This window comes from Gopherus evgoodei, chromosome 8, assembly GCF_007399415.2.
Source record: "Gopherus evgoodei ecotype Sinaloan lineage chromosome 8, rGopEvg1_v1.p, whole genome shotgun sequence".
Classification (NCBI taxonomy): domain Eukaryota; kingdom Metazoa; phylum Chordata; order Testudines; family Testudinidae; genus Gopherus; species Gopherus evgoodei.
The window spans coordinates 77449624-77461891 of NC_044329.1; the positions used below are offsets into that span (position 1 = coordinate 77449624).

Sequence of the window (12268 nt, forward strand, 5' to 3'; positions counted from 1 at the left end):
AATTCTAGGAGTACAATAGCCCAAAATGTTCATAGCAAGCAAAATTTTTCCAGCTTATAAGTTTGGCTATGTTGAAGTATGCCTACAGAAAATGAATCAAATTTCTTTTTGTTATTTACAGTTAAATTCAGTTATCTAACATGGCAAGACACAAGTTAAAGTAAAATAATTAACAACCACCTACCGCTGATTCACAAAAGGAGTAGAGAACTCTGCAAGCAGACGAAAGTTACCAAAATATGCCAACATTCCTTCACCCTACATAGCAAGATAAATATTAAGAAGAAGAATCAGGGATGTGAACTTTAGTCAGAAATTTAATCTGAAGAATGCATTGACCATTTTGTTAAAGTTTCCCAGCATTTGTAAAATTGTATAGGATCTCAAATACTTTACCAAAACTTAAAGTGTCAAGTAAATGTAATAAATTTTGTAATCCTTTTTATAAAACTTCAAACTAAATCATTTATAAGATCTAATACTGCTGCTGCTCTTTGATTTTTTTTAGTGATAAATTAAGAAAGCAGGGAAATATGCAATGTGTCTTGTGACTCCAAGTCATTGACCAAGTATTCAAAATACTTATAGTTATTTGTGGAAGATTAAACAGATGCAGAAAGTCGGCTAACAAATGATGGCACTCTCTAATCAACATAAAAATAGTGACAAGTTATGATAAATTAAAATGGATATATTTTACAGTGACAATCTAAAATGATTCAAGAACATTTTAAATTTCTCATGTTTTAAATAAATCCAGCAGAATCATACTAAACTCACAGAAAATGAGTACTCGTTTTAGTAAGTTAGTTAGCCAAAACAGAGACTGAAGGCCAGATTCTTGATTTTGTTCCAACTCTTTTGCACTGCTGCATCACTGCAAAAGAGCTGGAAAGCCTGCATAACTAGCCAGCTGAGATTCTCTCACCTCAGGGGAATGCACAGCTCTACTCTAATCTTGTTACAGCCCCCAGCAAAGGGGATTGGTTGGAGGAAGGGCATGTGGCTAGAGTCTTGCTGTTCTCTGGCAATGTGCAGCTGGCAGAATGGTACCAAAGCACAGCTGCACAATTAAATTGAGCATTTTGTAAACCGTCAAATTACCCAGTACAATTTTGGATTGAAGTTTCCATTTATAACCAAATCTTCCACTCATGATCATCTGTGCTGGTTCATTCTGTCTACAGAGGAGTAAAGATATATTCGTCATCTCTATTACTTTTTGGCAGCATAATACGCTCCTAAGAGCAACAATTAAATAATGTTTGTGGGCAAAGCAGTTTATGAGGTTGAATTCTACACTGGAACCCATTAAAAAGGCATCATTCATCAACACTTGCCAAACAGCAGAATGTGAGGTACCACTGTTTTTCCCCTATACTTGGAAAGAGGGAATAACTGCTGGCAAATATTGACTTCTTAATGATGACCATTGTATTGCTATAGGAGTTCTATTAGTGTGCTCAGCATGTATAAAAAACAGAAACATTGTACATCCAGTGATCTTACACTTTAAGGACCAAATTCTGCCATAAGATATATGTGCACAATTGCCACTGAAGTAAATGAGAATTTTATGCGTATATCTGAGGGCAGAATTTGAACCTGGATTCAGTGATGACAATTATTATTATTATTTTTTTATAATACCAAGATCACTGTCAGAAATCCTATTATTTACCTCTTAAATCTCTGGAAATTGTTTTATTGTCATTGCAACTAAAGGAAGAGAGTAAAAATTAAATATTTGGCATTCTTTGCATATATGACTGACCCTGCAAGGGATAATATTGTTGAGTTTCTCTCATCTGGTCCCAGAGTTCCATGATTCTACTGATACATTTATTATCTTCAGCTAGAAACAGAGTTTCATCTTCTCTGATCCAGGTAATAGGAATCCTGAGACTAAATCCAAACCAATGATTTGCCCATGCAGATTAATTAAAAGCAGGCACACGGAATGATTTCAAGTGGTAGTGAGCAACTTTATTTAACATGTGGGGGGAAAGCATTATATGCCACCCCCCACTCTCCCATACCAGACATTTAATTGGATCCAGTACAGGGTTACAGGATTCCTATCATAAAACCAATAACCGAGGGTAGTTTGTTTCTGAATCTTCTTTAACAGCCCCTGCCCCTTCTCGGACCCCCTCCCTCATATCTGTAGAAGGTGTAAAAGTTACCAAGGGACGACTTCAGGGCATCAAGACTTCTTGTCTCCACTTTTTCCCATAGGCAAATGGATCACCAGTGAAATCCCGGATCTCATTTACCTCTGAGAACTGGTCTCTTTTAGCCTTATCTGTACTGGGCACTGGCTGCAAGTTGCGAAAAGCTAAAACAGTTTTCCTTTCCTAATATTAAACTTGTTAAATCTTAATTCTTATAACCTAACTGTGCTTCCATGATGCTGTGAGGAAGGCAAAAAAATCTACCACACTTTTGCCAATTAGGTCCAATGGGAAAAATTCCTTCCTGATCCAAAAGCAGGCAGTTAAGGCAGACTTGCAGCATCCTAAAAACACAGCTGTTATGCTACAACTAAGAGGACTGCAGGGCAACTAGCTGGATCAAGAGGCTTTTGAAAACCCTGGGGAGAAGTCTAAATAAGTAGAAGTGAGAGAGAGCACTATGAGTACCAACTGGATAGCCCATTCCCCCATCCCAAGCCAATGGGAAGGCTGCGGTCTCTCTCACACCCCCATTCCCACAATGTATGGGTTCTTGCATCCACCCCTCCTTCCACACCTCTGACCCTGCCAGCAGGTAGGGGATCTTGGGGGACAACTACTGCACTGGTGGGGTGCAAAATAAACTTTATTAAGAAAATGCAAAAACAGGGAAAATTCAATAGTGAGGGGTATGGGGTTTGTTAAGGTATACAATTGGGGAAGGGTTTCTTTTAGTAAATAGTATAGGTGGTTTCAATAGTGGGGTACAATACAGTGGGGTACAATACAGTTGGTAACCAATTAACACTGAAGTATAAATGTAACAGGTAGCTAACAATTTCTATGTAAAGGGTGTGTCACAGCAGCATATAACCAACTAACAGTTATGGGTAAAATGTGTTAAATAACCAACAACTCTACGTAAAAATGTATCACAGTGGTGTAAATGTAAAATGTGAGATGTGTCAGAGAGAAAAAGGTAACCAATGGGGTTTTATGCTAGATTTCAGTAATACAATTGAGGTTTGGCAGCAATAGGAGCGGGGTGAACACGTGGGGGAAGGGATTAAGAGAGAGAGAGAGAGAGAAAGAAAGGCAGTGGTAGAGGAATGAGGTTGGGGGATGGGGGAAGAGGAGCACGTGGTGGAGCAGAGACCAAAGGCAGAGGCTCTGCGGAGGGAGATTTAAACTCAGGGAGACACAGAGAGCAGACAGGCTGCAAGTTTAAACAGCAGAGAGACTGAAACGAGTGACTGAGGAGCTCGGGGGGGGAGACACGGGCAAGCTTGGGGCAGAGGGTTGGGGCAGCGGGAAGACAAACTTAACCACAGTTATACAGAACACAGCAAAATCTTATTTATGATCTAACTTAACCAAGACAACACAAATTAGCAAGTAACAGAACACAATGCAACAATTCTTTTTTAAACCTAACTTACAGAGCACAATACAAACAGTTCTTTAAACCTAACTTAACCACAGCTATGCAAAATGAAAATACAACTTATCTAGACTAAGAACCTGATTCTAATAGGTGCACCTTACACTATGCCGATTCTTTGATCGGGAGGGGGAGCAGTTCCAGAGGGCAGAGTGCTGTGTGCCCAGGGTACAGCCCCCGGGGGTGGGGGTGGCTGCAGCAGTGGGGCGCTGCAAGCCGGCAGCCCAGGATACAGTCCAGGAAGGCACAGCTTAGCAGCGGCACAGGCTTATTTTTAGCAGCAAAGGCGCTGCGGAGTAAGAAACAGATTACAGATACAGACCAAGGAGTTAGCTTGGGTCTGTCTGCTGGGGAAACAAGGCCAGCAGCTAGAACAGGGGGAGTCTGCAAGAGGGAGTTCTTACCAATCCCCAGGACAGCAGCAAGCACAGAGGCAGGAAGCATCGGAGGATGGAGAGAGGACTCGATTCGCTTACAATAATCAGGAGATCTCTAGGCACAAATTCGTTGTTCGTGGGAGAGGAGTTTAAAAACGGGGGCACGCTCAAAAACAAACGAGAGCGAGGAGAGGGCCCCCTAAAGACCCCTAGCTGATCAGACCAGGTGACAAAGCAAGGACCTTCTCCGAGGTCTGATCAGAAAATGTCCTGCTTTGAAGGCAAACTCAGGCAGTTTCCCACCAGTACTTTTGATTGGCTCCTCTTGATACAGGGGAGAAGAGAAGGCAGGGAAAGGCTGCAGGTAAGTATAGGCATGCCTGGGCATGTTCTGAGCCACAGGTATGACTCATATGCTTAATTAGTTGGCCACTTCAGGTCTTGCATTTCTGGGCAGCGCCCCCCACACCGAGCCCGGGTCTGAACAAAGGAGCCAAACAAAGAAGCAAGAAGCCCCCTCCCTAGGCAGAGCAATGGCTTCAGTTAGTCTGTACAAGCCATTCCTATGAATAGGGCTGTGACTTTAGTTAGCACAATGGCCGGGAAGGGCGGCCACAGAGGACAAATAGAAAGGAGAGGGTGAAAAAGAAATGCAGCAGGGGGACAGCTGTAACAGACAACCTCCTGCTAGGACTGGGTACACCAGGGTGGGACAATAATAGTCAAGTGTATTAGTCATGTCAAACTTTAATTTTATTATAAACAAAAAAGACAACTTCAGCTTTTATTTACATATAGCCTCCCCCTGATGTTTACAGGAAGAAGGTAACAAGTAAAAGCTTGCTGATATATTTGTATTACTGTATACTAGTTGCTCTCTCCATATTTTCTTATGAGAAATAGCATCAGCTTGAGGGGGATAAAAGTAATTTCTCTGAAAAAATTGTACTTATTGCATGGGATTTTCAAATGTGCGTAAGTGATTTAGGAACACCATTCCCACTGGAAGTCAATGGGATTTGTGGTCATCTATGCACTTAGAAAATCCTACCCACTATAGTTAAAAGTAATAATTAAGAGTAACTGATTTCAGTTAGTTTTTCTATTTCCCTTCAGTTTAATTTGTGTATTCAAACAGCACTTTGTGTATCGTCAATCCTGCTGTTCACCCAGTAAAGTCAATTTTTCCCTTGCTAGAGGCACCCTTATCAACAGGAAAGAAGAAAAGCGTCTACACCGCATTTTAAAAATATTAAAAATTACATTTTCTAGGACATTTTATTTAAAGGATTGCATACCAAAATCTGAACATTTAAAATTAGCATATGTGAAAAAGTTGACAGTGTCTCTTTAATAAATACTTAACACACAACAATTTACATCTTCAAAGCACTGTACCATCAATTTTAAATATTAACATAAAGTAAGTGTCAGGTATTAAAGAGACACCAACATAAATTAAAGTAGGATTAATTTCAGAAGTCTGCCAAAATAGGGCAGAGCTCCATTAACAATGAAAAGTGCTGTTGGGCTAAAATATGAAAAAAGTAAAGTGGGACAATAAGTTTTAATCCTTTTTATTAACATCACAATTGGATTTTTTTATACAGTAAAAAAAGAAAAACACTGGGTATGCATACACTACACTTAGAGATCACAGACTTGTGGAAATGCATTGGAAATACAATAAAAAGTGGAAAATAACATGCAATAGCTTTTGGCTGTTTTGTCTTCTTCCTGTGTGCAGCAAGCTACAACTAAAAGTTGTGATCTACTTTTGGACAGAGAGTGATTTATTTTAAATATTTTCCTGCAGCTGTACATGTCACCTAAATAATTTGTATCGAATATCTGGTTAAAAAAAATTAAGAATTTTAATTCATCTCATTAAAACTATGATTCCCAAATCATATCCCAATCACAGTCCAAACAGAGACTGCACTTAATACCTTTTCTGGTTCCTTCAGACTCTCGCACTTTCCATCTGTTTGTTCCTCTTTTGGTTAGTCTCCCCACCACCACCACCACTTTCAGTCTCTCCTTCTGGTGTCTTTGGAGTGTCAGGGGACAGAGGCTACTCATTTGCAAGTATAGCTGGAGCACCTTTCCATTGCAAAGTTACACTACTGGGGAGTATATGCCTGGGAACAAGCAACCCCCAAACCATCTATAAAGCAATGAATGAAACTATATTCATAGACCTAAAATGTCTAGTGCAAAAATCCACATAATTTTTCATTCCTTTCACCAAATTCAGAACACTGGGTAAGGACTTCAAAGAAGTAGGATCTGCAGAAGCCATATACTGTCACCTCTCCATCAAGAATTGCTTTTAAATATCCCCTCTTGTATCTTAATTCCTAGGTTTCAAAATCATTTGTTGCACCCGTGCCATGATTTCAAGGTCTACTAGATGCAGTAAGTCTGGATCAGCTAAAAATGTGGCCATCCTTTTGAGAAAGAAGATCCAAAGATATGAGAAGAAGAAGAATGGCTCCAATGCTATTGCTAGGAAATCATATTACCCCTCACGCCCCCCGAAAAAACCAACCTCAAACAGTAGTGATCATTGAAAAGTCAATAGATATTTTATATTTAAAACTGCCATTATCTTAAAAAAATATTTAGTACTTCTGAACTTCTGTGGATGATTGAAGTCAAATGTCCAGTTACAAATTTACAACTTAAAGTATTAAACTGACACCAGTTTTATACCTAGTATTTAGGTATACGTAAATAAACATGGAGAGAACAGTACACAGCAATAACAACGAAGTGCAGCTGCAGTCCCTCACCCCATCCTCATTATAACCACTGTCTACACTTTTAGGCAGTAATAAGCCCATGATAAAATAAAACTCACTGTTACTCATGATTTGGAAGATTAAAATGTGCATGCATCCTTGTATGTTATGTGGATTTCTTCCAAAGTGTGCTGAAGTACTTCATTTTAAACAGATATTTGTTCTAAACTTTATGATGGGCAGTGATGCCTAGTGGATAGAGCACTAGACTGGAACTCTGAAGACTTAGGTTCTACTTCTGGATCTGCCTCTAGCCTACAGAGTGACCTTGAGTAAATCACTTTGCTGCTCTGTGCCTCAGTTTCCCCATTTTTAAAATGGGGGAAATAATACTTACCTTTTTTGTGATCTACAGATCAAGCGCTACACAAGAGTTAAGTATCAAATACAAGAGCATTGATGTTTCATTCATTCATTATATCAAATTACAATATATTCTTTACATAAAATTAGAGTCTTTCATAAGAAGGTATGCAAAAGGACAATGCTGGTACAGACTAGCAAACAGTTTAGAAACTTCAATAAACACAGTACAAGATGAAAAAAGGAAATAGAGGTTTATTACAAGTCCTAAATTAAAATTTTAAAAGGTCTCTTTGAAACAAACAATAGTAAGGAAGTTTCAGCATTCATACTGACATTTCACACAAATAATCACTGCACTTTTTATATAATACTTCACCTAGGCACGTGTATAGCATGTTGGTGACTGTATTGGGATAGATTAGATGGCTATATAGAATAATTATTTTTTTAAAACACTACATTCAGTATACTTGAAAGCTGAATTTTAAACATGTTTTTAAAATCCCAGTTGCTGTTTTAAAAGAGTTACATATTTATAATATATAGCATTTTGATTAGCTCTGGAGAATCTCAATAAAAGAGTTATTATTTTATTGCTATTCCCAGCAGGAAGTTTATGACCAAAAAAAAGTGTTAATGAGCAGGCAGATGCTAAACATATACTGCGAGCTTCAGTGAAACTGTTATTATTTCGTAGGAGAATGTAAATATATAAGCATCGTCATTCATATTAAACAACAAAAACATTAGAATTTACCTTGACAAAAGATGTTGTGAGAATTTGTTATTTATAAAAGCACTTTGAAGGTAAGTGCTCTGTCAGTGATAATTTCTGGCAGAGTCAAACCTCTCTTGTGCGTGCAAGTGATGAGTAGTACATTCTGCGTTACCAGCTATGGACTTGATCCTGATCTCATTGAAGTCAGGGTCAAAACTCCTACAAAGGGAGGATGTGTTAGATCAGAGAGCAAGCTGATAGTTTCCTAAGATTTTTAAATTACATTTAATAATTGTAAAGCTGTGCAAAATACATGATGACATAAAAATCATTACAAGGCTTTTGAATAATAGGTTGTTTTTACAGGCAATATGTGCTGTAATACCTAGATAAATAGTGCTGTTTAAGAGCAGATTTTCAGCATTCATTCTGAATTTTGCAGCTTTTGTTGATGTAAGCAGCCATATAGTCTTGCTGCAGCTATATCCTTAAAATATTATATATATTTAAACTAAAGACATTAAATTACAGACCCTTTCCCCACCAAGGAACAGGAAATAAACTCTTATGTATTAGATATCAGTTGATAGCTCAAGTTAGCTCTCCCACAGCCACAATGTAGTACTGCATAAAAATGTATTGAAATAATTTGTAAAAAGCACACAATTAACAAAATAGTCATTAGGTCATTGGAATTATTCAGTCTTTTTTTTGCAAACTATGCCACATATGTAGAAAAAATCCTTTTAAAAATTTGTCTTAATTGGTGACATTCATGGAAAGTTTCTTAAGGATTTTAAAAAAAAATATCTGCTTGTATTAAGATCCTGATTCAGCAAGATACTTAAGCACATCAAAGCAACTACCCATGAGTTTAAAGTTAAGCACGTGCTTAAATGTTTTGTTGACTCAGAGTTTAAGTCACCTAACATGGTGACAGGTTTCAGAGTGGTAGCCGTGTTAGTCTGTATCAGCAAAAACAATGCGGAGTCCTTGTGGCACCTTAGAGACTACCTTATGCCCAAATAAATGTATTAGTCTCTGACTGGTTCTCAGTGACAGAGCACTTACCTTCAAAGTGCATTTATAAATAAAAAGTTTTCACAACACCTTTTGTCAAGGTAAATTCTAATGGTTTTTTTAAGTCACCTGAGTGTCATGTTTTAAACTGAAGACAGGGCCGGTGCAACCATTTCGGCGAACTAGGCGGTTGCCTAGGGCGCCGAGATTTGGGGGCGCCAAAAAGCGCCCCTCAATTTTTTTTTTGGAATGGTTGAGCAGCCGCTGCTGCTAGGACAGAGAGGGAATCTGAGCTGCTCGCGGCAGCTGGCAGCGCAGGGTGTCCCCTGGGTCAGGGCGCCGCCATGGCAGCCGGCAGCCCAGGGGGTTCCCCGGGTCAGGGCGCCGCCGCGGCAGCCCGCAGCCCAGGGGGTCCCCCGGGTCAGGGCGCCGCCGCGGCAGCAGGCAACCCAGGGGGTTCCCCGGGTCAGGGCGCCGCTGCGGCAGCCCGCAGCACAGGGGGTCCCCCGTGTCAGGGCACCGTTGCCGGCAGCCCAGGGTGTTCCCCGGGTCAGGGCACCGCCGCGGCAGCCCGCAGCCCAGGGTGTCCCCTGGGTCAGGGCGCCGCCACGGCGGCCGGCAGCCCACGGTGTCCCCCGGGTCAGGGCGCCGTCGCGGCAGCCCGCAGCCCACGGTGTCCCCCGGGTCAGGGCGCCGTCGCGGCAGCCCGCAGCCCACGGTGTCCCCCGGGTCAGGGCGCCGTCGCGGCAGCCCGCAGCCCACGGTGTCCCCCGGGTTAGGGCGCCGTCGCGGCAGCCCGCAGCCCAGGGGGTCCACCGGGTCAGGGCGCCGCCGTGGCAGACCGCAGCCCAGGGGGTCCCCCGGGTCAGGGCGCCACCACGGCAGACCACAGCCCAGCGGGTCCCCTGGGTCAGGGCGCAGTTGCCAGCAGCCCAGGGGGTCCCCCGGGTCAGGGCGCCGCCACGACAGCCAGCAGCCCAGGGGGTCCCCCGGGTCAGGGCGCCGTTGCCAGCAGCCCAGCGTGTTCCCCGGGTCAGGGCGGTGCCACGGCAGCCCACAGTCCAGGGTGTCCCCTGGGTCAGCGCGCCGCCATGGCAGCCGGTAGCCCCGGGGGTCCCCTTGGTCAGCGCGCCGTTGCCAGCAGCGCAGGGCTTCCTCTGGGTCAGCGCGCCGCCGCGGCACCCAGCAGCCCAGGGGGTCCCCCAGGTCAGGGCGCCGCCGCGGCAGCCCGCAGCCCAGGGCTTTCTGTGGGTCAGCGCGCCGGCAGGGCCACCCAGAGAGGGGGACAAGAGGGGCAATTTGCCCCAGGCCCTGCAGGGGCCCCCACAAGAGTTTTTTGAGCCCCTGGAGCAGGGTCCTTCACTCGCTCCGGGAGCCCCGGAAAACACTCGTGGGGCCCGGGCCCCTGGAGCTTCTTCTGCTCCTGGTCCTCGCTGGCAGGGGTCCTTCCGCTCCAGGGCGGAAGGACCCACCGCCAGTGAATTATCGCCGAAGCGGGACCCGCTGCTGACATGCAACCCGGTCTTCGGCGGTAATTCGGCGGCAGGGAGCCCTTCTGCTCTGGGACCAGTCGCCGAAGTGCTCCAGAGACCCGCGGCGGGGGCCCTCCACCACAGAATTACTGCTGAAGATCCGGCTGCACTTCGGCAGCTGGTCCCGCTTCGGCGGCAATTCGGCGGTGGGGGGGGGCCCTATGGCGGCTCTCCGGGGCACTTCGGCAGCGGGTCCCGGAGCGGATGGGCCCCTCGCTGCCAAATTACCACCAAAGCAGGGGCCCTCTGCCGCCGAAGACCCCAGGCTCCTGAAATCCTCTTGGCTGCCCTGGCGCGCCGCTGGCAATCCAGGGAGGTCCCCTGGGTCAGCACGCCGCTGCCGGCAGCCGCCAGCCCAGGGGTTCCACTGCGCAGTCCTGCTTGGAGAGGACATGGAGCAGAGGTGAGCTGGGGTGGGGAGGTACCGCAGGGGTCCCCAGGCCAGGGGGTGGGGAGCTGCCATGGGGATGGGTGGCACACTTCAGGGCAGGGGGGGCGGGGAGCTGCTGCAGGGCTGGGGGGGCGCAAGGTGGAAGTTTTGCCTAGGGCGCGAAACTTCCTTGCACCGGCCCTGACTGAAGACATTTGAGTTTTGGGAGTAGGAGAGTGAGAGATATTGAAATCTTTTTCTTAAGCTACAGCATTTTAACACTGAGCATTGTTTCGTACTGACAAGCAATAAACTCGTAGATAAAGTATCTTTATATTAGAAATCAAGCTGTAGTCTTAACTTTGTAAAAACAGTCTAAACAGCATATACAGTAATTTAATCTGTGAAAGATAAAAATGTTCAGTTTAAAACACATACTGGGTCAAGTATCAGAGGGTAGCCGTGTTAGTCTGGATCTGTAAAAGCAGCAAAGAATCCTGTGGTACCTTATAGACTCACAGACGTTTTGGAGCATGAGCTTTCGTGGGTGAATACCCACTTCCTCAGATGCATGAGGAAGTGGGTATTCACCCACGAAAGCTCATGCTCCAAAACGTCTGTGAGTCTATAAGGTGCCACAGGATTCTTTGCTGCTTATACTGGGTCAATTAACTCAAACCTTTATCTGGTGGCCAAAAAGTAACACTGAGAAATACTTTATAGGATGAGTCACTGTAACTTAATTTACTAAAATTTCAAATATGGATAGAAAAACAGCACCAGAACAATGTATGCTACCATTACGTAGCTCAATACATCTCTAATATTAGTCTATTGATTTTTAAACAACTCACTTAATAAACCCTATTTCAGAAGTCAAACTAGGATGAACCTCCTTGAGCTACTGAAGCCAGCATTAGAGTCCATCAGCTTTGGAGTTTTAGAGGCACTCTCATTACTTCCCAGTTCACAGTTTAGCTAAATCCATGCTGTTTGATTTACTGTTTAGAGATGAAGAGACACATATACAGCTCTACTCCGATATAACGCTGTCCTTGGGAGCCAAAAAATCTTACCGCGTTATACCGAACTTGCTTTGATCCGCCGGAGTGCACAGCCCTGACCCCGCCCAGAGCACTGCTTTACCACAATATATCCAAATTCGTCTTATATCGGGTTGCGTTATGTCAGGGTAGAGGTGTAATAGAATTCTGGACATGAATGCACAAGCCACCAGTGAAAGTTTGATTAATGGATTTTAGGATATCAGACTATTGTGCCCTTGTTAATCTATGTGGGATTTAGGTCTTAAAGTAAGTGTGCCTGTGTGTATTTAGGAATGCCTATGCAGCTGCTGGGAGTGTACTTCCAAGTGTGGATAGACAAACGCTAGCTCTGCTCAGGCTAGTGTCCTAAAAATAGCTGTGTTTCCACAGCAGCACGGGCTAGCCACACAAATCCATACCCATGAGGAAAAGGGTCAGGCAGGTTTGTACTTGGATGCCTAGCCCAAGCCACCACAGACA

General features: G+C 43.9%; 1 protein-coding gene across 1 annotated transcript in view; it reads right to left on the reverse strand.

The window, feature by feature from the left end:
* The window catches only part of LOC115655990 (cytochrome c-type heme lyase), an 86979-nt gene that overhangs the window by 47578 nt on the left and 27133 nt on the right, over nucleotides 1-12268 (reverse strand). Inside the window, exon 6 of the mRNA XM_030572137.1 lies at nucleotides 185-258. Coding sequence (XP_030427997.1) covers nucleotides 185-258 — 74 coding nt within the window. The remainder of the gene's footprint in view (nucleotides 1-184; nucleotides 259-12268) is intronic.